Consider the following 24,978-nt stretch of genomic DNA (forward strand, 5'->3'; position numbering starts at 1 on the left):
GGGGGCTCATCAGAGCAAGGGGAATGAGCCAGAGGCCTTGAGGAAGAGATGTCCTTTGTGAAGGAGGAAAAAGAGCAAGACTACTGGTGCCAGACCTAGGCCTGGCTGGCCTTCAGGGTCCTGCATGCTCTCGGTGCCAGCCAGCTGCTCACCTGCTTCCTTGGCCCACTTCAGGATGGAGGTCACCTCGTTGTCTTTGGTGGTGTTGCAGTGCGATCGCATCACAGCAGCACTGACCCCAAGGGTGCCCTCATTGGCTTTCACCCCACACAGGTACGCCGTGGCAGTGCCCGCACTGTCTGGGACTTGAGCATTGGTGTTGTAGGTCTGGGGAAGAGAAGCAGGACTCAGCACAGCCACAGCCACCCTGGGACGTCCCCGTCCCCCACAAACTGTCCTGTTGTCTCTCCAGTCAGTGCAGCGGCCAAAGCTGCCTGGCTGCCAGCCTTAAGGCCCAACCGTCCTATGGGTAGGGGGCAGGCCAGGCCATCCACGGAGCAGTCACCTCGAGCAGCGTCTTGGTGGGGACACCACTGTCTGAGTCTACCTCCTCCTCCCCTTCCACCCTCACTCCTCTTCCTACACTCCCTCGTCAGGGAAAGGAAGAGGGTGCCGAGTAGAAAGGAAATGCAGATGAGAGCAAGAGCTCCGGCTCATCACGCCACCTCCCTCTTCTTTGGCTGGTAGGGGGAACATGGAGGAGAGAGAAAACGTGCATGAGGGCGACTGTGGAGGGGGTATGGTGGCCAAGTAGATGTGGGCAGGAGCAGCTCTTGGGGTGGCCCTACTAGAAAGGAAACAGTGCCTGCTGTGGGAGGGGGGCTCAGGTCCCCTAGGACCAAAAGCAGCACTGGGAAAACCAACAGGGCCTCCTCTGCCTATAGCCAAGGAGCAGAAGAGCGCCTGCCTCTTTGTGCACCCTTTTCACAAAAAGTAAACAAATATAAAGTGTTTTAAGTTACACACACACACAAAGCCCTTCAATGGGCCAGCCCAGGACCTCCTGCCACCAGCTCAGTTGCTGCCATCTTAGGAACAGTCAGACTCTGGCTCAGACACCTGGAAAGTGGTCGGCTCCTTTCCAGGCCTTCCTCTGGCCACAAGTTAGTCTGTCACCAGCTCCAGGTCTGTTCCCTGAGCAGCAGTTTAAAGGTGGTCCAGTAGGACAGTGGGGCAGGGGCTGTCATGTGACCAGAACCTCAAACAGCTGGGCTTGGGGCAGCAGCAGCTGTCTGGGGGCTGCTTCTGTGGCAAGAGCCGCTCCTTGCTCTGCTTGCTGGCAAAGGAGTGCTGGAGGTGCTCTGTTGTCAGAGTCCCTCTTTCAGGAGCCAGATGAGAACTCCCTCCACTTTGCTTGCCTTGCAGACCAGGGCAGGCTGGCAGAGGAGCTGGGCTGTGGCAGAGGGACCACAGCTCATCCTTTGGTCTAATGAAGGGAAGAAAGAGGAGCCCAGACAGAGAGAGCGAGAGGGAGAGGGAGCATGTGCAGATTCTCAAGCAGGCCTGGAAGGACAGGGGGAGGGCAGCTTACGTGGGTCAGGGAAGGCACAGGCCCCACGTTGCCTTCAGAAGGTCTGAGCAGGCCTACTTCCCGGCTGGCAGCGTCAAAAGACCCTTCTCTGCCTGGAACCCCTGGGGAGTCACAGCTTCCAGTCCATGGAAATGAGAGAAGCTGGATAGGAATCTGTGCAGAGCTGTTTGCTTCTGTCGACATGGGGGGGGGGGGGGGCTCAGTGCGCCTGCAGAAGGCCCTGGGTTCTAATCCCGGTTCAGAGTGCCAAGGTCTGGGAAGACCTTGGAAAGCTGCTGCCTGCCCAAGCAGACAGATCTGGCCTGCATCAAGGCCACTTCCTTTGGCAGAGGTGGGAGGAACTGCTCTCACACCCGCAGTAGCCTAGAAAGAGGCCTGAATACTCCCCCACCCTGATGCCTTGGCACTCACAGGCAGAAGCGTCCCCGTGCCCAGAGGGGCAGGGCTGGTTGGCCTGCTCATTCAGGCCGGCTGCTGGCACCTGGCTGGCCACGGGGAGCCGGACCAACCCCCATCTTCTCCTCCCCATGACTGAGATGAAGCCCCATCTCTCCCTGGAGCTTCTGTCAATAACCAGCATGACCGCAGCACCAGGCAAGGCCCAGTCCGTTGGGAGAAAAAAAAGAGGCACACAGAGAGAGTGGCCTGGAACGGGGCTTGGTGTTTGTTGCTCTAATCCTCATCCACTGGGGCCAACCCAGCTAAAAATGTCCCAGAGCAAATTAAAAATACTCTGCGAGCTCCACAGCCAGGTTGTGGTGACCGGATCCTGGCAGGCAAATAGCACTAGCCTGCCTTATGAGTCTCCCAGTTTGTCAAGGGCATTACGGGTTACAAGCCATGATGTGTATGTGCAACCTCCTGGTTTTAGAAATGGGCTATGTCAGAATGCCAGATGCAGGGGAGGGCACCAGGATGCAGGTCTCTGGTGTGCTCCCTGGGGCATTTGGTGGGCCACTGTGAGATACAGGAAGCTGGACTAGATGGGCCTAGGGCCTGATCCAGCAGGGCTGTTCTTATGGGGAGCTTCCAGGGTCTGCTGGGTGAGCTGCAGAGGATGTCCAGCTTCCATGGCAGAACACCAGGGACTTTGCCTCCCGAGCCCCAAACAACCCAAGGACCATTCAGCTAGTGGAACAAAGAGGACCTGCTCCTTGTGGAGCCAGGCTCAAGTAGTTGGGGCTCTTGAAGCATCCAGGAAGACAGCTGAGCCCAATCAGAGGCTTGTACAAGTACCAACCATGGGGTGAGTGTGGCTGGGAGGACGCAGCCCCTGCCTCTCAACCCCCTGGAGCACAGCATCCTCCAAGGAGACTCCCTGATGCTCAAGTGGAAAGGGGCCGTTTCTTGCCTCATCGCTAATGGCACTTCCTGCCACAAGAAGAGGCAGTGCCCCGGGGGGTGGGTGGGAGGGGGGTTCCAAAAACTGCACAGGCAGTTCAGGAGCAAATCTCACTCTGTCCAATGGGATGACCTCCCCTAAGCCTGCGGCCTTAAAGGACAGCACTGACTGCACTGGCAGCTCACGGGCGCCTCCACTCCAGTAAGACTCTGCAGACCAGCATCCCCCCCCCCACGCTCCCTTGTGAGCACAGTCTCTGGGCCTGCCTCCTGGCCTCCATGCTCTGGAAGAGAAGGACTCGGGATCAGCACAGAGCGGTGCTGCACAGAGGTCTCCCTGCCCCTCATCAGCACCTGCTCTCTTGGCTCAGCATCACCCAGTCACTCCAAGAAGTTGCCCTAATCCGGAAGGTTCACAGGTGGAGCCAGAGAGTTCCTGGCGCCCACAGGTGGGATATCTGCACTGTTTGGGGCTCCTTTCAAACACACTGGACAGGACTGGCAGGGACAGCCTAACTGTAACCCCAGAGCCACTGCAACTGCCTGGTGGGTACAGACTTGGCAAGAAAGAGTGCCCTGGGCAGGAGGCACCTGGCTGGCAGCCTGCCAGATGTCTGCTTCCTGCTTAGCCTGCCCAGGCCTGCCCCTGTGCTAGAAGGAAGGGGCTGGTGTCCAGCAGCCCGGGCCCCACCTGTTTTCTGCCTGTTAGGCAAGATCAATCAGGTACTCTGGGAACAGAACAGGGACTGCCCTGCCTTGTCACCCAGGCCTGCCCAGGGCATGGGTGTGGGCTTCTGGCCTTGCCAAGCCTGCCTGGCTCACATTCCGTGCACCTGTCTCTCTGTCAAGCATTCCTACCCTGCCTCAACCCCGCTGCTCCCAGCACCCTCACCACCCTCGAGTCCTGCATGGAGAGCGACTCCTGCCAATCCCCTTCTCTGCACAGGGGAGAAGGTGATGACCAGGAGGGGTGCTCTCGCCAGAGGGCTCGTCTGGCACTGCGCCTCTGGACTCCCTGCCCAGGACCGCTGCAGGATGAGGTGGTGAATGTGTCACAGAAACAAGGAAGGAAGGAGCCTCTGGGAACATATTCAGAGTGAGTGAGGCCGGGGGTGGGGTTGTCCTGGCAACTTGGTCTCTGCTCCTTCTAATGTCAGAGCTGGTTGTTGCAGCATTGTGCAGACTGCATTCTGTACATGTGCAAAGTGCCTCACATGCATAACTTGACCCACATCCTTAGAGACGCCTCCCCAGTCAGAGACAGGATATCTGGGGGCAGATGTTGGGGGCAAAGAAGAACCGGGTGTGGTGGGGGCTATTTCACTCTTGGCATTGGGGTTGCATTTTCTGAGCGTGCAAAGCATTTCACTGCACTGCGCTGAGTGAGTTCTTGCTACAATGACAACCCTATAGGTGGTGCAAACACCATTGCCCCCCATGTTGCCACCAGGGGAGATGGAGGCTCAAAGGCAGACACATTTTGAAGCTGTCCCCTGAGCGGACAAGCACCAGACTGCACTGTGGGCAGCCCTGGGATTGCTGCTCTTCGTCCATCTGCTCCACTGCCCGTGCTTGGCAAGCCTGGAACTACACCAGCTCCGCCTCCGCCCTGTTGGGGAGCACCCTGTAAGTGGCTGCTGACTGGAAGGAGCATACACGGTCCTGCAGAGCCCCTTCCCATCTGCAGCTGAGCATCCTGTCTCCATGCCACTGTGAGGACACCTGCGAGGGGGCACAGCTCTCCTGCCAGCAGCCAGGGCAGTGGGTGGTTGTGGTCAAGCCCAGAGCCTGAGCGATTCAGATACCCTTCCCTCCTCCATCACGTGCTGCCATGAATTGTCTTTGCCCCACTGCATTTGGTTTTCTCCTGATACTTTCCAAACATTGAGCCTGCCTCACATTATCTGATGATGCCCACGGAACTGCCTGTGTAACTGACACTGACCCCACTCACTGCACGGCTGACATATTTGCAGGCCTCCTTCTGTTCCCTGGGTGAAGAGTGACTGCCTTGAATGGCGCTGGGACCATAAAAGATTTTTAAAAATTAAAACAGCACTCTGAACCCGGCTGGGCAACTGGGGGGCCTGACGGAGGCCTGAAGGGAAAGAGAGGAGCTTTTTTCTCTCTGCAAAGACCAGGCTGGGTCAAGCACTGAAACAGACCAGTGGGAAATGTGGAGTTCCATTGGACTGTGGAGTTCCTGGCCACCAAGCCTGGATGGGTGGCTCTGAAAGGAGAGGTGAGATCTCACAGGTGGCTCTAAGTCATATCAGGTCAATGGAACTCCCATATGCAGGGACAGTCCACCTCAGGCGATAAGGGAGGTCCCTGCAGCCTCCTTGGCTGCACCCAGTTGGACACTGAGGGAATAAACAGGATGCTGGGCTGGGTCTGGGTCCAGCAGCAGCCAGGCCCTTCTGACCCACTTGCCGCGAACCAAGAAGGGGAGGTGGAGCCACCGTATTTGGAGGCTCAGGTGGGTGTCAGGCACTGTGTGGCCTCCATGACCTGATCCAGCAGACCACTCTGGTCTCCTGAGAAGGCGGACCAGGGAGTGGGTGGTGAGGAGCTGAAGTCAGGCGCTCCAACTGGCTGCCTGAGCCAGTCGTGGCCACCAGCAGGCCTTACCTTGGACAGTGCCACAAAGGGGAAGCGGTCCATTTCCAGCAGGCTCTCCTCCCCGCTCGTGTTCTGCAGCTGGCCCTTGAGGATGCGAGCGGCCGTCACTGTGGAGACCCCCATGCCTGCAGTGGGGAAACCCGGGTCAGTGCCTGGCGATGGCTGAGCCTGGGACCCACCCTGGGGCAGAGTCCACAGCAGGTGATCATCTGGGCCAGGCCGGGAGGGGCACAAAGCCACCTTCCTTATGCCGAGGCAGGCCACAGGCCACTAGTCCTGGGTGGCTGCCTGCTCAGGCAGAGAAGCATCTCTTCCGAGTTATGCTGTTCCCCCCCCTTCTCCTTGGAAACCGATACCAGGACCTCTGCCAGAAAGCAGCCCAGCTATTACTGCATAGCTGGCAAGGCAGCCAGACCCCTCCACGCCAGGAGACCCCTCCACTCAGAGGAGAGCAGTGCTACCACATTTTTTTGCTAATGACTAATGATTCATAGTGCCAGGTGCCCTACGGAACATGGGAGGACAAAGGTCCCTGCCCCGGCAGGCTTCCAGGCTGCCCTGCCCTGGGATGCCTGTTCTGCTGGCTTCCCAAGCACACTGCTGTCATAGCTGACCCACGGGCACCAGGCAGGGGAGAGTCCACCTTTTTGTGGCATGACCCTGGCATAGGCTGCTGATGCTTCCCTTTTGGGATGCCCCCGCCAACTTCCTGGTAAGGAAAGCCTTCACTTGGACCAGAGACCTGGTGCTTCCTGGCTCATTTGGGGCAGTACCTGTTATACCGCTCTGGGTGGGGTGATGGGAGGCACCCTCCCACCCTCTTCTGAAAGGCCCTCAGGATCCAGCCATCCCTGGTTTGCAGGCAGAAGAGGCAGCAGCGCCCCTAGGGGAGAGCACAATTCCTGCCTGGGGTCCTGCAGAGCCAGTGGGGGGGGGGAAGGAGGGACTGGAGCTGCCCTGGGCTCTATCACTTTTCCCAGCATACCTGCCTGTGTCCCCTTGGCTGAGGCTGATGGGGGGGAAACAACTTGCCAGCCCCACCCATCAGTGAGAGAAGGAGGGAGGCAAACTGGTAACTAGCTCTGCTTCCCACTTTCTCCTCCAGCAGCAGCAGTGGGTGGGGAGAGGAAGGAAGAACGGAGCATGCTGCCAAAACAAGAGCCCAGCGAAGGATCGAGGTGGAACTGCAGAAACCGGCTTGCCAAATTCCACCAGAAGGTCGTGGCCCAAGCCTGACTCCAGGAGGCTTTCCAGCCCCCTCCCTCTCTTTTGGCCTCCCTCGCCCAGGCAGTCTCTGCTCTGAAAGACACACACTCTGGAAGGGAGAGACCTGTCCCACCAACTACTGCCAGCCCTGCTGCAGAGAGCTCAGTCTCCAGCCTCTCCCCTAAACTGACAGGCCTGTCTTCTGTGCGATTGTTAGTGTTCTTGGAGATGGCGGAAGTCACATGTCTGGATCGCAGTATACGCCAGGGTGTGTGCCCCCCAGAGTAGATACCTCCCTGCTTGCTCTGCAACTTGTAGGCGCAGCAGTAGCGGCACCAGTACAGGACCCCTGCCTCCCACAGCTTTGGTAGAACGGACGGCATTGCCCTGCTGGCCTCCTCACCCTGCCCCCACCCTTCCTTTCCCAACACTCACCGTCCCCAAGAAAGAGGATGATGTTCTTGGCCACGTTGGTGTTGAGTTCCTGCAGCTTCAGGGCATCTCTCAGTGTCTGCTGGGCACGCTGCCTCCAGAACTTGGGGTCCTTCTCCTTCTCTAGAATTGAGGAAACAGAGGAGGAGACAGACCAGGAGGGCAAAGTGGTCACCCTCACCCACTGTAGTGTCTACACCACCCTGCCCACCTCCACCGGTGTCCTCGCAGGTATCAATATCTGTGCTTGAGCACTCTAGAATGCAATGGGTTTCCAGGGCTGTGTCCCAGAAGCTCTAGTGGGGCGCTCTAAGGGAGTCATGGGGGCTGTCACCAACAAACCACCCTTTCACTTCTCTCATGGAGTTTGCCACTTGTCAGCATTCTAGTACTGACACCTGCCCTCTAAGGAGAGAAGCATTTCCCCTCCTCTATTCCTTTTGGGGGGGCATCTGTTTTTAGCTGACTTTTGAGTTTTCTTGCTGCTCTTGTCTGTACTGTGCTGTACTCCTTATAAATGGACTGACTTGTGTTCCAGCTTTACAGAAACTCCTGTGGGTTGGCTAGCCTGAAATAAATGTATGAACATTCCTTGACATCACTGCTGCTTAGCCAAAGACTGGGGTAGGAGCATGGCTTGCTGCAGGGAGGCGGTTTTGAGCTTGATGCTTTTCCCACTTCTCAGACAAACGGTGGTTGTCGTACTTGGTCATGGGAAGAGGAGGCGGGACCCTGGCTCTGGAGACTCCTATATTTCTCTTCCCTCCCTCTCAGCCACATGCTTTGGGCCTGAGGAGTCTTGGTCTCCTGTGCTCAGACCACGTGCATCAGTCTGAGGCCACTTACCTGGAACCAAGGAGGACAGACCAGCTTCCAGCAGGAAGGGTGGCAGCAGCAGCAGCAGCCACAGCGTCTTCATGGTGGGGTCTCCAACGCCTCTCAAGTGCAGGTCCAGGCTGCAACAGAGAGAGGGAGAGCACTTGATCACTTGCTGTGGGAACCAGGAAACAGAAAAGTCATCCAGTCACTTCTGGAATGACCTTGCCCAGATTCAACAACTGTCAAGAGTCAACATGTCTACTGCTAGTCATGTTGACAGACAGAGGCTCCCCCATGCCAGGAGCTGGACACCTTACACCCTGGAGATGCCCCTCACCTCCCTCTGACCTCAGCTTTTATCCTTACATTTCTGGACTGCCAGAGAGCCACAGGCTTGGCCCACCCCTCCTTCCACTCCCAGCCCCACCCAAATCATGGGGCCTCTGCCTGGACCCTCCTGGGCCCTGCTCAGGCTTGTGTGTGCTGTCTCTGTGGTGCTTCTCCAGGGTGCCACTTTCTTTCATCAGCCTTTTGGCTGCTTGCAAGGGCTGCCATTTCCGAGAGGCTCAGGGCCTCATGCGGTGGTTCTTGCACAGATAGAAAAGCCTCAGGGCCAGGCATGAAGATGGAAGTGCCAAGTGGCACAGAGCCTGCCACTTACACATGCCACAGCTGCTGATGTCCTCTTTGAAGGGTTACTCACAGCAAGGCTGTATTTTCTGTGATACCAGGTGGAACTCACAGAACATTAAGGAACTGAAGAATGAAGTTGCTGATCTCTTGATTACAATATGCAACTTGTCCCTTAAAACAGCCACGGTGCCAGAGGATTGGAGGATAGCAAATGTCACACTGATCTTTAAAAGGGGACCTGGGAAATGGGGGTGGGGCCAGCCAGCAGCCAAGCAGAGTGCCTTTCTCCAGCTCTTGAAAGGCACTCTGCTTTTTCTCAAAAACTGTGAATCTGAGAAGACCTGAGGACTGTTTGTCAGGAGAGAAAAACTCCTCCATGCGATGGCTGATCCCTGAGGAGATAAGGCCCAGCCAGGGGGGCTTTCCTAGGAGATTCTGCCATCTTGGCAGCAATGGTGAAAAATTCATGTTGAAAAGCTGAAGGCCCCAGCAGGGAAAGACGTTGAAAGACTTAAGCAAGTGTTATTCCGTTTGTGTATGCCTGGCGTGGACTGAGTAATTTGATTGCCTGATTTGTTTTCTTGCCATGAGAAGAGGAGGGGGGGAAGATTTCCTGCCCAGCTGTTTATCAGTGTGAGGAGAAATTGTAGAGGAGATTTGCCAAGCCTGTTATGGATATATGAAAATATAATTATAACTTTACAACTCTGAACCCCGGTGGATTACAAATTAGCTGTCCTTGGAAAGTTTGTGTATTGGAGCGTTTATTGCCTCAGTTTGATGCTGTTGTTTGGGATTGCCTGAAAGAGCGGCTGGATGTGTTGACATTCCTGCAGATTGAGGAATAGTGTTGCCAAGGCCACAAGTATAAACAAGATAAGAGAAAAAGAAATAAAACAAGAACAGTGCACCAGTGACATCTAGTGACATCTAGTGGATTTAAAAAGACATTGCAAGAACTGGATTTGTGTTTATAATTGAAGCAAGGAAGATAATACACTGAAGACATCCAGTGGTCCTAAAGAACACTGCAAGCAGAATTGAATTTTCTTCTGCTATTGTTGATGAGTGACTGTGAAAATTAGATTAGAAGAAAATAAACAAAAGATTGAGAGATTGGGGAAAAAGATAAGAAAAGATCAAGCTAAAATACTGGAGGTAGAAGAAAATCAGCACAACGCAGAGACAACATTAATGGAAATTCAGATGGATAGTGCAGCTCAAGTGGTGAGGATACAAAATATACCAGAAGAGAAAGGAGAAGATACGTCACTGTGGATTGTCGCAATTAATATCAGAATGGATTGACACACCGATGGAGGAGATATCTAAAGAATTGGACTCAGTGAGAAGAGTGAGCACTTTTTATCTGAGAAAACATGAATTACCAAGAGAAATCCATGTGAAATTCATCAGAACCTTTTACAGAGATAAATTACTGAAGGCCTCACAGGAAAAGGAATGGACAGTGGATGATAACAAAGTCATGTTCCATGGAGAGTGAGGAAAAAGAGAAAAGAATAAGAAAATCTGACAAAATTTTTAAGAGAAAAGCAAATACCATACGATGTGCACCTAGTTATCATGATTTTAACTGTAGCGAGGATCTTATATGCTAGATATTGGAAGGATTCTAAAATACCAATGAAAGATAAACTAATAGAGAAAATAATGAATGTGGCAGAAATGGACAGACTTTCAGAAATTTTTGATCAACAACAAAAACCGACATGAATTGAGCAATGAAAAAAACCCTTTTATGTTTGGTTGAAAATGAAGTTTTAGAAATCTATGATAGGGCATTACATTGTAGATTGTACATGTATATGTAGATATATATTGTATTTGATATGATATAATAGACGAATGATGAATGAAAAATATTAAGAGGTAAATTTAGAAGAGTAACAGCCCAATCCTAATTCACACTTTCCTGGGAGCAAGCCCCATTGATGCTAATGGGACTTACTTCTGAGTAGACATGCATAGGATTGGGTTGGAAATTGATTAGGAGATAGGTAATGATTTATTAGTTTTAGTGATATACAATGATATATGATTTCCTGCACCCTTTGTTTTTGTTTTTTTTGTGTAGTGAAGTGTGTTATGTTTTTTGTGTTATGTGTTACATGTGTTTGTTTATAGTTGTTTTTGGAAAATTAAAAAAAAATTTTAAAAGGGACCCGCGAAACTATAGGTCGGTCAGCCTAACATCCGTTTCAGGTAAGATGGTGGAATGCCTCATCAAAGATAGGATCTCAAAACACACAGACGAACAAGCCTTGCAGAGGGAGAATCAGCCTGGCTTCTGAAAGGGTAAGTCTTGCCTCAGGAACCTTATAGAATTCTTTGAAAAGGTCAACAGGCATGTGGATGCGGGAGAACCCGTGGACATTATATATCTGGACTTTCAGAAGGCATTCAACACGGTCCCTCACCACAGGCTACTGAAAAAACCCCACAATCAGGGAATTGAGAACTGGTTGAAGACCAGGAAACAGAGAGTGGGTGGGTGTCAATGGGCAATTTTCACAATGGAGAGAGGTGAAAAGTGGTGTGCCCCAAGGATCTGTCCTGGGACCGGTGCTCTTCAACCTCTTCATAAATGACCTGGTTGAGTAGTGAGGTGGCTAAGTTTGCAGACTACACCAAACTTTTACCGAGTGGTGAAGACCAGAAGTGATTGTGAGGAGCTCCAGAAGGATCTCTCCAGACTGGCAGAATGGGCAGCAAAATGGCAGATGCGTTTCAATGTAAATAAGTGTAAGCACATTGGGGCAAAAAATCAAAACTTTACATATAGGCTAATGGGTTTTGAGCTGTCTGTGACAGATCAGATCTTGGGGTGGTGGTGGACAGGTCGATGAAAGTGTCGACCCAATGTGTGGTGGCAGTGAAGAAGGTCAATTTTCTGTCGTCTCCAGCAGAAGCCAAAGACAAATTCTATGATGACCTGGCCACCACTATCAAGAAGATCCCTGTAAAAGAGCCATTCAAATGCAAAGAGCCATTCAATGCAAGATTCCCTGTAAAAGAGCGATTTCAATGCTAGAGTTGGTGCTGATCACAGTTCATGGCCCACTTGCTTAGGTCAGTTCGGCACTGGGAAGATGAACGAAAATGGCCAACACCTGCTAGAGTTTTGCTGTCATCACGGTCTCTGTGTCAGCAACACGTTCTTCAACACGAAGCCCTAACATAGAGTCTCTTGGAGACACCCAAGATCAAAGCACTGGCACCAGCTCGACCTGATTCTCACCAGATGCTCCAGCCTTCCCAGCATCAAGATCACAAGCAGCTATCAGGGTGCTACCTGCGACACTGACCACTCCCTGGTGTGCAGCAGAGTGAAACTGCAAACAAAGCGACTGTACCACACGAAAAAGGAAGGAAGACCTCACATTGATACCAGCAAGAAAAGGTATTGAGAACAAAACGGCTAATATTGTAATGTCGTTGTACAAATCAATGGTCAGGTCACACCTGGAGTATTGCGTCCAGTTCTGGTCACCACATCTCAAAAAGGACATAGTGGAAATGGAAAAGGTGCAAAAGAGAGCAACTAAGATGATTACTGGGCTGGGGCACCAGTAATGATACCTTATGAGGAAAGGCTACAGCGTTTGGTCCTCTTCAGTTTAGAAAAGAGGCGCCTGAGGGGGGGACATGACTGAGACATACAAAATTATGCACAGGAAAGACAGAGTGGATAGAGAGATGCTCTTTAGACTCTCACACAACACCAGAACCAGGGGACACCCACTCAAATTGAGTGTTGGGAGAGTTAGGACAGACAAAAGAAAATATTTCTTTACTCAGTTGGTCTGTAGAACTCCTTGCCACAGCATGTGGTGACAGTATCTGGCCTGGATGCATTTAAAAGGGGATTGGACAAATTTCTGGAGGAAAAATCCATTATGGGTTACAAGCCATGATGTGTATCTGCAACCTCCTGATTTTAGAAATGGGCTATGTCAGAATGACAGATGCAGGGGAGGGCACCAGGATGCAGGTCTCTTATTATCTGGTGTGCTCCTTGGGGCATTTGGTGGGCCGCTGTGAGACAGAGGAAGTTGGACTAGATGGGCCTGTGGCCTGATCCAGCAGGGCTGTTCTTATGAACATGCCGGTTCCTGGCCTTCGAACCAGGACTCGAAGAGAACTGAACAATGTGGAGGCTCAGCAAGCAGAAGGTAGCGTCCAGCTTTCAACCATGTGCAAGCGCCAGGGGGGAGCTGCTTCAGAGGAGTTCTATCTTTGTTGTGACAAGAGGCCTGCTCCAAGTGTGGGTCTATATTTGCCAGAGACACATCGGAGTGTGCGGTTTGGCTCACTTATGAGGGCTTTCTGCAGCTCTCGTCTTTGCTACCCTCCTCCGTCTCTCAGGTGCCACAGTGTGCGTCACACAGTCTGCTTTGCTATTGGGTCACACAGGCTGCTCTTCCGGCCTCAGGGCTCTGTGGTAGAAGCCTACCCACTCCCCAGCCACCTATTCTTCAACAGAAGCTTTGAGAATAAGCCTCTCTGTGCCATAGCTAATTCTCAGGGATTATTCCCACTGAGCGCAAGTGATACCTGCCAATGGACTTAACAGAAGCCTGGAGCCTTGGCGGGAGCCCAGGAGGCAGGGATCTCAGCCAAAGGCCCTGGGGCCAGATGGCAGCACCTCCTGGCCAGCCTGGCATCACCAGCAGCTCCCTGGTCCAGAGTGTCCGCCACAGCTGGCCAAGGCAAGCCTGGTCCAGCCAGGTACCTGCCACGTCACACTCTCCCTCCCCCACATTCCACACCATCTCTGCCTACAGGCATTTACAGTCTGCTTTTGGGGGAGGAGGGGCAGTTCCAAAACTGCATGGCCAAAAGCAAGGCCAGTCATGTTTGCATCACTTTCAGCCACCACAAGAACTGCAGACCCTTCTGGTCACAGATTTTGGGAGTGTCCCTCAGCTGGCCTGGCTCAGCAGTCCCAGGCCTCCCTCCTGGCCTTGCCTAGTCCGTGCCCGCTCCTCCTAGCCGACTTGACAGTACCCAAAAGGGTTGGCAGAGCACTGGTAGCTCAGAGAGGTCCTTCGGAGCAGCGCCTTGGGGCTCTTTGAGGGGGATTTGTGTGACTCACAGGTTTGCCAAAAAGCGGTGGCCAAACTGGAAAGCCAGGCAGCCAGAGGCCGGTAGACGCCCCATCACAGCATTTCAGCTGTGTCGACCCATTGGGCAGGCTGAACATCTCGTGCCAGGAACCAGTTTCAGGATGACTCAGGGCCCAGCATTGTCCTTGAACATGTGGAGACCTCCCCGCTGCAGAGCAGTCTGAAGGACAGACCCAAGACTTCCAGCACTGGACACACCTTGGCAACCCATTCAGATTGAGATGTCCCATCAGGACAGAGAGTTCACCTCTCCGGCTTGTCACTTGCATGAGAGTGATGCAGTATTTGCCCTCAAGACATTTTAAGCAGCTTTCCTGGGCAGACTGCTTCCCAGTGCTCCTCCAACAAGACACGGCCACCACAAGCGGTATTCTGGGGGTGGGAAGAGGGAGGCTCCTCCATCCACCACACCCCCAGCAGCCTCACCAGGGCCAAGAAACAGCAAGACACACCAAGGCCACCAGGCTGGATTTGGGCTTCTGTTGAACTCAGCGTTGGCTGCTTCTCAGAGGCTCCCTCTGAGAAGCAGCCAACGCTGAGTTCAACAGAAGCCCAAATCCAGCCTGGTGGCCTTGGTGTGTCTTGCTGTTTCTTGCCCCCACCACCCTTCCCTATTCCCCTGAGAGACAAAGCTCTGTGCAAGCAGCCTGAACCACAAGGGGACTGACGCCATTCTGCTCCTTGGAAGACTCTCCTCTGTGAGCACGAGGGCTCAGTCCAGTCCAAGAAGCATCCACACACGAACCCCCTCCCCCAAGTACTGCTGGCAGATAAGACACCTGGAAGCACTGAAATACTTGCTCCTCACTCAGGCAACACATTGGAACTCTGACAAGCAAGGAGCGGAGAACTAGGCGCCCACTCCAGCACCCAGCACCACAGCAGTGTGCAGTCGAGGAAGGGGAGGAGGAACCATTCCTGCCCACACCCTGTGATAAGATCTAGAGACCAGCCAGCCAGGGGTGTCATCACCAGCATCTTTCTCAGAAGACAGGAGAACTGGAGCAGATTCAGGGAACACTCGTTTCAAGTTCAGAAGCTTCATGAAACAAGCAGGTATCTGGGGAAGAATCGACAGCATTCAACAGGGAATTGGTGCCCTTCTGGACCCAGCCCTTCCAAATTCAATTTGCTTTGCTTCTGAATGCATGAAGGTTACAGCGATTCACAGCTCCCTCACTGCTCCCCCTAATTGATTGGATTGTGTTGCCAGTTGGGTTCAGAAGGAGGATGGCCACTAGCTGGAATGGCTTTAAAAGGGGATTGGACACATTCTTGGAGGACCAGAGGTCTACGTACCTCCTCCAGGTCCAGCAGCAGTCTCCCCCCTGAACATCAGCTGCAGGGGAGCCACTGTAGGAGAAAGGGATACCTTCCTCCCTCTCCTGCCTGTGGGCTTCCCAGAGGCAGCTGATGGGCCTCTCTGGGAAACAGGATGTGATGCAATAGATGCAGCCCTCCAGCATTTAGCCACAATGCAGGAGATGGACTGCAGGTGCAAATGTGCAGAACTATGAAGCTGCTGCTCATCCCTAGCCCTCTCTCAAAAAAGCTGGTATCAAATCAGCCACAGGTTGCTTGAGGAACATAAGCAGTTCTGACTGTCCAAAGTGCAGAGCGCAGTTCTGTGGCACGCTGGGTGTCGCTGCCCCAAAGCGAAACCATCGTGGGTGATGGTTGTTCAGCCAATAGAATCTTTACTATTGCTGGACAAACACGGTGCCTTGCTAAACTGTGTCCCTGGGATGAGTGCACAAAGTGTATCATTTCTGATACATTGGTTAATGGCCAAGAGAATAATATGGGCACAGAGATAGTTCTGCTGCTGCCCCAGAACATCCTGCCTGCAAATGATGCCTTTCCTCCAACGCCCTCCAGCAGTTTCCTAGCCTTCTCCCTTTCTGCATCAGGCTGGCCCTCAGCCCTTCTCATGGCATCTTTCTCGTGGCCAATAAAGCACATTCCCACTGAGGGGGGATTATCCTCCTCCACCTGGATCCCAGCAGCTCTTCTTCCTCCGAGCAGTTCTGGACAGCCCACGTGGTTGCTCCAACTGGCTACAGCTCTGGAAGGCAGGTCAGGCTGCAAGCCCTGAGCTTAGAGTGGTGGTGGACAGGTCGATAAAAGTGTCGACCCCATGTGGGGCGGCAGTGAAGAAGGCCAATTCTATGCTTGGGATCATTAGAAAAGGGAATGAGAATAAAACGGCTATTATTATAATGCCGTTGTACAAATCTATGGTGAGGCCACACCTGGAATATTGTGTCCAGTTCTGGTCGCCGCATCACAAAAAAGACATAGTGGAAATGGAAAAGGTGCAAAAGAGCGCGACTAAGATGATTACTGGGCTGGGGCACCTTCCTTATGAGGAAAGGCTATGGCGTTTGGTCCTCTTCAGCCAAGAAAAGAGGCGCCTGAAGGGGGTCATGATTGAGACATACAGAATTATGCAGGGGATGGACAGAGTGAATAGAGAGATGCTCTTTACACTCTCACATAACACCAGAACCAGGGGACATCCACTAAAATTGAGTGTTGGGAGGATTAGGACAGACAAAATAAAATATTTCTTTACTCAGCGTGTGGTTGGTCTGTGGAACTCCTTGCCACAGGATGCGGTGATGGTGTCTGGCCCGGACGCCGTTAAAAGGGGATTGGGAAAAATCCATTATGGGGTACAAGCCATGATGTGTATGCGCAACCTCCTGATTTTAGAAATGGGCTACATCAGAATGCCAGATGCAAGGGAGGGCACCAGGATGAGGTCTCTTGTTATCTGGTGTGCTCCCTGGGGCATTTGGTGGGCCGCTGTGAGATCCAGGAAGCTGGACTAGATGGGCCTATGGCCTGATCCAGTGGGGCTGTTCTTGTGTTCTTAACTACAATTCCCAGGAAGCCTTGCAGGTCTCTTGTTATCTGGTGTGCTCCCTGGGGCATTTGGTGGGCCGCTGTGAGATCCAGGAAGCTGGACTAGATGGGCCTATGGCCTGATCCAGTGGGGCTGTTCTTGTGTTCTTAACTACAATTCCCAGGAAGCCTTGCAGGTCTCTTGTTATCTGGTGTGCTCCCTGGGGCATTTGGTGGGCCGCTGTGAGATACAGGAAGCTGGACTAGATGGGCCTATGGCCTGGTCCAGTGGGGCTGTTCTTAACTACAATTCCCAGGAAGCCTTGCAGGTCTCTGGTTATCAGGTGTGCTCCCTGGGGCATTTGGTGGGCCGCTGTGAGATACAGGAAGCTGGACTAGATGGGTCTGTGGCCTGATCCAGTGGGGCTGCTCTTATGTTCTTAAGGTAGTGAATAGACCCAGGTTAGCCAAAGAGATCACTAAGCAGCAGAGGGTCTTCAGTTGGGCCTCTGGCATCCAGTCACTGGCCTGGCTCCTGGTGGAGTAGGCAGCCCTGGGGCAGATTCCAGGTGGACGTTCAGCACTCTTGGGTGCTTTTCTTTGGAGCCCTGGCCCTCCGGAGCCCCCCCACAGGATCGTGGCTGTTCTCAGATGCATCCCCGGGGACATTAATCACTCACTGCTTCCAGCCCTTGCGAGCACTGTGGGGAGGGATCCTGGCTGGGGCTGGCTCTGGGTCTGCTGAAAGGGCTATCCCCAGCCCACCTCCTTCTTGCTCCCAGGCCAGGGACAGAAAGTGCCGCAGAACTCCCCCGCCTCCTCCTCATGGGACCAATTAGTCCCAACCTGCCACCCACTCTCTGCAGCAAGCATGGCTGCGCGACTAGACTCAGGTAACTTTGAGTACCTTCCAGCTGTGGGGGCCAGCATCACCAGGAACCAGAAGTGGAACAGCAAGCCCCACTCCAACCTGCCACTGCCTGGGGCAAGACCTGCCCTCCCTGTCTGAGGGTTTCCGTGCGCTTCCCCTGGGAGGGGAGTTGGGGAGTCCAGCACTCCCCCTTCCTGCTCAGGGACACTCAGTGGGCTTCTCCCCCCCTCCGGTGGCTGACAAAAGGGCGAACCTTCAGCAGTTCCATCTCGTCAAGGGAAAGCCAGCCCTCTGCCCATGCTCAGGGGATCTCTCTGTTTCAAGGCTAGTGGCGGTGGCGATGCGGGCGCGTCCCGCCTGTGCTCGGCTCTCGGAGAGTTGCCTTGCACGAGGACGGGGGTGGGGGGCTGGCTGCCAGGCAGGGGAGGCTGAAGGGGGAGCCAAAGCACAGGCAGGAGCCAGCAGCTTTCCTCTGGCCTGCAGCTGAAAGTCCCCTGCCCCATCACGGGCGGGCTGGTGGGGGGACGAGGGGGGTGCACCTCTGGCCGGGGGGGGCTGGGGGTTGGAGCTGCCGCCCGGCCGCTCCCTGCGGCAGGTTCCCCCTCCGTCCCTGCCCACCTGCCGAGTCCGCCTCCGGAGCGGGGGCAACCGGGGCCACCCCTGCCCGGAGGAGGCACTTCCCTCCTGCCCCCCGGGACGCCCCTGCTGGAGATCCGGGGCCAGGCTCCGCGCGGAGGGGCTCCGTCCCGGGGCATCCCTGCACGCCCCTTGCCCGACGGGCGCGGGCGAGGCTGTGCCCGAGTCCCCGGCAAGTTCCGCTGCGCCGCCTCGGCGAGAGAGAGAGCCGGGGCGGCACCCGGCGGAGCGCAGGTCGGACCGGGGGCCTCACCTTGGCGAGTCGAGTCGGGCGGCGCGGCGCGGCGGAGGCGCTCCTGCTCCCCTCCGGCTGCGGCTCCTGCTCCGGCTCCGGCGCGCCCGCACCGCCTGCCCGCAGCCCGCACGCCTGGCCGGCCGGGGCGCCCGCGGGGCTTTTGAAAGCGGCTGGGCGGAGGCGGGAGGAGGGCAGGGCAGCGCCTGCTCGCCGCCCCAGCCGGCCAGCCGAGGGACGCGGCCGCCCCCTGCCGGCCAGGCCCCGGAGGGAGGCCCGCCCGCCCGCCCGCCCCCTCGGAGAGGATCGCGCCCCGCGAAGACGCAGACGAAAACGGCTCCGCGAAGCGCCCGACCGAGGAAAGTCGCCCGGCCCGCGAGGCTCCGTCGACGTCGCCGCAGGCCGAGGCCCCAGCTGCGGGGAGGAGCGGCCGCCTGGGAGGATCCAGGCCCGGCTGTGCTCTCTTGTCCCGCAGCGACACTCAGGGCTGCGGCACGCTGAACCTCCCTTCGGGACGGCTGGCCTGCGCTCCCTGCCCGGTCCGGGAGCAGCCCCGCACCCGCGGACTTGCTTCCAGTAAGCTGGCATCAGGAGGCAGCGCCCCTTGAGAGTGCCTGCCCCGAAGGTCCCCAGGCGCACAGGTCCCTTCTCCAGCCGGACAGCCAGGCTGGCTCAGCCTGCAGGCAGGCACTCCTCTCCCAGGCAGAGAAGGCTCCTGAGTGAACATCAGAAGAGCCCCACTGGACCAGGCCCAAAAGGCCCACCCAATCCATATCTCACAGCAGTCCACGGAGCACACAAGAGACTTGTTCCTGGTGCCCTCCCTTGCATCTGGCATTCTGAGATAGCCTACTTCTGAAACCAGGAGGTTGCATGTACCCATGGTGGCTTGTAACTTGTGATGGACCTCTCTTCTAGAAATCTGTTCAATTCCCTTTAAAACGCATCTAGGCCGGACACCATCACCACATCCTGTGGCAAGGAGTTCCTCAGACTAATCACACACTGGATAAAGAAATATTTTCTTTTGTCTAACTCTCCTGACACTTTGACCAGATGTCCCCTGGTTCTGGTGTTGTGTGAGAGGGAAAAGAGCATCTCTACCCACTCTGTCCATCCCCTGCATGATTTTGTATGTCTCAATGATGTCCTCCCTCAAGTGCCTTTTAGGCTGCAGAGACCCAAACTTTTCCTCATAAGGAAGGTGCCCCAGCCCAGTAATCATCTTAGTCGCTGTCTTTTGCACCTTTTCCATTTCCCCTATGTCCTGTTTGAGATGCGGTGACCAGAACTGGATGCAATACTCCAGGTGTGGCCTTACCATCGATTTGTACAATGGCATTATAATAGTAGCCGTATTATTCTCAATCCTTTTTTAATGATCCCAAGCATGGAATTAGCCAGCTTCACCATCACTGCACACTGGGCAGACACTTACATCAAGCTGTCCACCAGCACCCCAAGATCTCTCTCCTGACAGACAGCTCAGAACCCATTAGCCTATTTCTGAAGTTTTTATTTTTATTTTTATTTTTATTTGCCCCACTTTACACTTATACTGAAATGCATCTGCCATTACACTGCTCATTCTCCCAGTTTGGAGAGATCCTTCTGGAGCTCTTCATACTCCTTTCTGGTCTTCAACTCCTGGAAAAGTTTGGTGTCATCTGCAAACTTGGCCACTTTGCTGCTGAACCCTGTCTCCAGGTCATTTATGAACAGATTGCAAAGCACCGGTCCCAGGACAGATCCTTGGGGCACTTTCACCTCTCTCCATTGTGAAAATTGCCCATTGACACCCACTCTGTTTCCTGATCCTCAACCAGTTCCTAATCCAGGAGAGTACCTACCCTCTAATTCCCTGACTGTGGAGTTTTCTCAGCAACCGTGGTGTGCCATTACCACTGGTGCAGCTTTTCCTGTGCTGCTAAATAGCCTTTCCAGGTTAGCGGTCATGAATAGGGAGGCCCCCTCCCTTCTTGCCCTGAGCTAAGCAGTGCTGCCTGGTGGTGTTCAGTGCTGCTGTTTGTGCAGTCCCAGAGACAAAACTCACCCCAGGGACTGTGTCGCTCAAATGTAGCACTACATTTCTATGCCCCTGCTGTCCACAAAAACGGGTCACAGCAAAAGCCAAGCATCTGAGCTGTGCTTGTGCCAGGCCGCCTCAGGTTGGCCTCTCCACCTTTCCTGGCTGTGGTATGGAGGAGAACAGTGCGCACACTCACCCTGTGAGGCTGTTGTACAGATTTAGTTTAGAGAAACCCCTTGAAATTCTAGGGACGCTCTGCAAGTGGCACCCAAATGCAAGTCTTCCTCTGAGGAGGGGGCTGGGTTGAGCATGGTTGGGTCGGGGCACCTGCCCGCTCCACTGTCTGCAGGTGCTGCACTTGGAAGGCTGCTCCTGCCACCAGCCAGAGGCACTACTGAGGAGGCAAGTGGTGGGCCTTCAGGTTGCCCTTGGTCCTTCCCTGCTCACTGGGACACAGCTCTGCTGGGCCAAGAAGCTGGTACAAGATTTGAATCCCTCACACTTCCTGCAAAGTGCCAGCAGGTTGCGCTGTTGGCCAGGAAATGCTCCCTCCTGTGGGCAGCACAGGGGGCAGAAGACAGTTCCCTTAAAGAGGTTGGCCCAGTGTGGAGTGACAGGCCAGCCTGCAGGACACCTGGGGCTTGCCTGGACCAGGAGAGGACAGACAGATGGATGGACACACTGAAGCCCCACCATTGCCCCATCTTGCCTGGAAAATAAAGACTGCAGACCAGAGCTGGAATACACCTGGAGGCACAGCCCCACTCAGCAGGCCTGCTTTGAGCCCCGGAGAGAGAGTGGGGGGGGGGGTGAGGCATGCAGCAAGGCCCATGGTCAGGCCTCACTGGTTTAGCAGATCCTTGGAGTGTCAGAGCAGTAGACAGTGCTGGGCTGGATGGACCAATGGTTGGAGCAGCTCGGGCGGGGGGCATGACTCAGAGATGGACTACTGGGATCCCTGGAGAGCCACTGCCAGGCAGAGCAGGCGACACTGGCCAGCCTGGGCCCAGGAGCTGAGTGGCCACATCCAGGGTAGGCAACTGTTGCCTGTGGAGGCTCAGACTTCCCAGGCAGTGCAGGCTCTGCATGCCTCACACACCTCCAGCTCAGATGGTTTCTGCAGCTCTCTGACCAGTAGCCTTTCCCCTCCAACTGCGATCAACCAAGCCCTGTGCGACCTCCTGCCCCAAGAAGCGGGCCAGGGGAAAAGAAATTGAGTCTCTATGTTCAGGCAACCCCTGAATTTATTCCTGAATTCCAGTTGCTGGCAGGCAAAACAACTGTGGAAGGCTGTTGCCCTCTCCACCAGCTTGTGGGCTTCCCTTCTGGGACACCTCCCCGCCTTGGCTGCTGCAGGCTGACCCCACCCCTCCCCCCACAGCTTGCCCTGGCTGCAGGGTTGCTCACTCCTGGTCCTGAAGCTCTACTATGGGCTGCTGGGGAGGGCAGGTGATATGACAGGCTGTGGGAGGCTGTCCTCCCTCTCTCTGTGGGCTGGGGAGCCCTGGGGAATGGGAGGAACTGTCTTCGAAGGGCTGCATCTGCTCCGTGCACGGCTGTCCCACCACGTGGGCAGAACAGCAGGTGCTGAGCTCTTGGAACCCAGCCAGGACAGCCACCTCCCCTCCCCCCCTTCCGGTTGGGGGAGACCTCCACATAACTGCACAAGGGCAAAGTTTTGGGAAGCAAGACCCAGTAGCCCCCCGCACTTCAGGCCTTCCTGGAAATGGCTGCAGAACATATCTGAGTAGAAGGGGAGAAAAGGGGGGTTGGAGGCTGCCCAGCTGTGAAAATAAGGAGCTGGGTTAAAGATTAGCCCAGGAGGAAGAGCACAGCAGCTGCACCCACCCCCACCACTGTCACATGACCTCGAGCCTGGTCTGCTGAGCTGCCACTGGGTAGTAGCACAGAAGTTGGTGGACCCCCATGCCCAGGGTGCCCAGGCCAGGCCATCCAGTGACGGGTGCCTCCAGAGGCATGCAGCTGGCACCTGCTTTTGCGATGCTTCTTTGCTCATCTACCATGCTGCTGTGGCCCAGGCCATGTGGAGGGTGTCAGTGTTCCAGGGGTGCAGCCCTCTGCAGACCAACCAGGGAATGAGTCCTGCTGAACTCGCTGGGACCGCCTCCTCCTACACAGAGACACCTTAGACCACGCTGAGAGTCAGCCAGAGCAGGGTGCCACCCGGTCCCACAGGAGCCGTCCGGTCCCAGAGCACTCCTGCTTCACTGGCACAGGGGACAGGTGAGCCCCACCACCCAGAGGGCATCTCCTGGAGAGGCAGGAGGGCCCTTCTGCGGAGGCTCTCTGCCTGATTGCACAGTTCCAGGCAGGGAACAGTCATTCCTCCTGGGTTGACCTGGAGATGCTGAAGCGGGGGGGGGGGCACACCTTCTGCATGCCAAGCAGAGGCTGCCCCTCTGTGGTGGCCAAAGGGGGGCTTTGTCTGGAGGAAGTGTGCCCAAGGGCAGTGCCATCAGCTGAGTACCAGGAGACTTAGCTTTTTAGAAGAGCAGGTGTGCTCTGTACACACCCAGAGTGCCTTGCCTCCTTGTAAGCCTGCTTCACGTGTTCCAGGGATGTGCTTTGCCATTCATCAAAGCAGGTGGTGTGGAGCTGGCACAAACAAAAGCCCGGCTCCCTTCACAATGCCTCCCCTGAGGCTGGAGCAGAAGCAGACTCCGGGGCCTGAACCCCCGAGCAATCCAGAGAGCAATGACGTGGCCGGGATTAGGATGATTTCTGGCACAGGCATCAAGGGGGAACTCAAACAGCTGGATCCCCGTGAGTGAGTGAGGCACCTGATCACCCATGGACTCCCTGGGGCTTGCTCAACTCTTAGTGCAAACTCCTTGCGTTCAGCCACCACTTCCTGGGACTGTCCAAGCCTCTCTCTTGCTGTGAGAAAAAAAATGGCATGGACAGTTGCACCAAGTAGGACCATGTGCAGGAGGGAGTGACTGATGACAAGGACAGGAGGGGCCCCTTCCTGCCAGACCCTGTGACAGCAGCCCCCCTCCCTCACACGTCACGCAGAGCCAGGCGAGGACGAGTGCTGTGGCCTGTGTGGGGGCCTAGTGGAACTCCTCTGCCAGCTGCCTCTCCCATCTGTGTGGTGCAACACACTTTTGGCCTGGTATCAGGCAGAGGCAGGCTTCATACCCCTGGGCTTGCTGCTGCTTGTCTGAGAAGCCAGGAAAGGTGCAGAAGAGACTGAGGAGGCACATGCCCCCCCCCCCCAGGAAGGGCTCCAACCTCTGGGGCTTCTTTAGCTAGGGAAGAGGGGCTTGTAAAGTGCTGCAGGGAGGGGGGGCTTTTCGCTTTCTCCCCACACTGGGCCCAGTCTGGGCCATCCACTGACATGGGCTGGCTGGAAATCAAGCACAGGTGGGGGGTGCAGGCGATGGCCACCAGTTTCGACGGGGCTAGTGGTGGCTGCCGGCTGAGGGCTATGTGCTGCTTCCAGCTCCAGCAGCAGTCTCCCCCCTTATACCAGCTGCAGGGTGTCATGAATATGTACAGTTTAGGCCTAGGTTAGTACGTGAAGCCTGAACCAAACTAAGCCAGTAATGGAGAAGTAGCTAGCAGTTCCTAGCTGCAAGAATGTGAGTAAACAAACAAAAAGATTGTTGGCTCTCCTTTGCTGGCCAGAAAGGACAGACAACAAGAATTACAACCCATTGAAATATTTAACACCTCAGTAGACTGAGGGGCACCTGATCAAGCGGAATGGAATCCAGCTATGGATTGGGAGGGGTAAGAACTAGGAGGGCTCGCAACCAGACCCACTCTGGTCCTGTCCTCAAAAGAACCTGAGAAGGTTCTGTCCTCAAAAGTTTCTGATTGGACAGTCTAAATAAGTATGAAGTCACCTCAGTACTATTAGCATAAGAAATATAATAATGAGTGCCCCAAGAGGCACTCTTCTTGGGCAGAGGTTTTGGGTGCAACATCATGTGAGCTCCATTGTCCGCCATGGGAACCTGGCCTCACAGGTAGCCTGGAGCTAAGAGATCTGAGAGCTAAGAGTAACTGACCCAGGTGAGAGAGAGGGATTAATAGAGATAGCCAGCTAGCTTTATTATTTTATTGCTGATATGTTTCCTAGATGTTTATGCCTCTAGCATTTGCTGCCTTATGTAACCTTATGTACTTAATAAACTAAAATCTCTTTTACCAAGTTGTTTCATTGTCTGTTGGGGACAAAGGTTCAGAATTCTGCCTAGCTGTTCAGCAAGCTACCAAGTGCTCATTGAGGTCTAGTAACTTGTGGGCTGAAGCTTTAATTGGAGAAAGAGCTCGATGCCTGCAAGGGTTAAGAGTTAAGCCTAGAGGGTCTCAGTGTCCCTGGACCGAGGCATTGGCACATACAGGGTGTTGGCAGTACTACTGGAGGGTGGGGCCTTGAGGGCTTTCGGGCACCCCAACTCTGAGCACCTCTAACCACTCTAAGTTAGCGACACAGGGGAGCAGTCCTCCTTCCCTCCTCCTCCCCCGCGCGGGGGGGGGGCTTCCCAGAGGCAGCGGGGGGGGGCGCTGTGGGAAAGGGATGTTGGGCGAGGTGGGTCCCTTTCGGCCTGATCCCGCGGCGGGGCTTTTCGGAGCAGCAGTCCCGAGGCTGGCTCGCGTGCG

At 54.9% G+C, this 24,978-nt stretch overlaps 1 protein-coding gene across 1 annotated transcript in view; it reads right to left on the reverse strand.

Annotated features, from left to right (window-relative positions):
• The window catches only part of ALPL (alkaline phosphatase, biomineralization associated), a 34,275-nt gene extending 15,834 nt beyond the window's left edge, over window positions 1-18,441 (reverse strand). The window contains exons 1-5 of the mRNA XM_066636828.1: window positions 18,339-18,441; window positions 7,979-8,088; window positions 7,136-7,255; window positions 5,504-5,619; window positions 153-327 (exon numbers count right to left, since the gene is read on the reverse strand). Coding sequence (XP_066492925.1) covers window positions 153-327; window positions 5,504-5,619; window positions 7,136-7,255; window positions 7,979-8,051 — 484 coding nt within the window. The 5' untranslated portion in view covers window positions 8,052-8,088; window positions 18,339-18,441. The remainder of the gene's footprint in view (window positions 1-152; window positions 328-5,503; window positions 5,620-7,135; window positions 7,256-7,978; window positions 8,089-18,338) is intronic.
• Between the last annotated feature and the right edge of the window lie 6,537 nt (window positions 18,442-24,978).

The sequence above is a fragment of the Tiliqua scincoides genome, chromosome 9 (genome assembly GCF_035046505.1).
Source record: "Tiliqua scincoides isolate rTilSci1 chromosome 9, rTilSci1.hap2, whole genome shotgun sequence".
Taxonomy (NCBI): Eukaryota; Metazoa; Chordata; class Lepidosauria; order Squamata; family Scincidae; genus Tiliqua; species Tiliqua scincoides.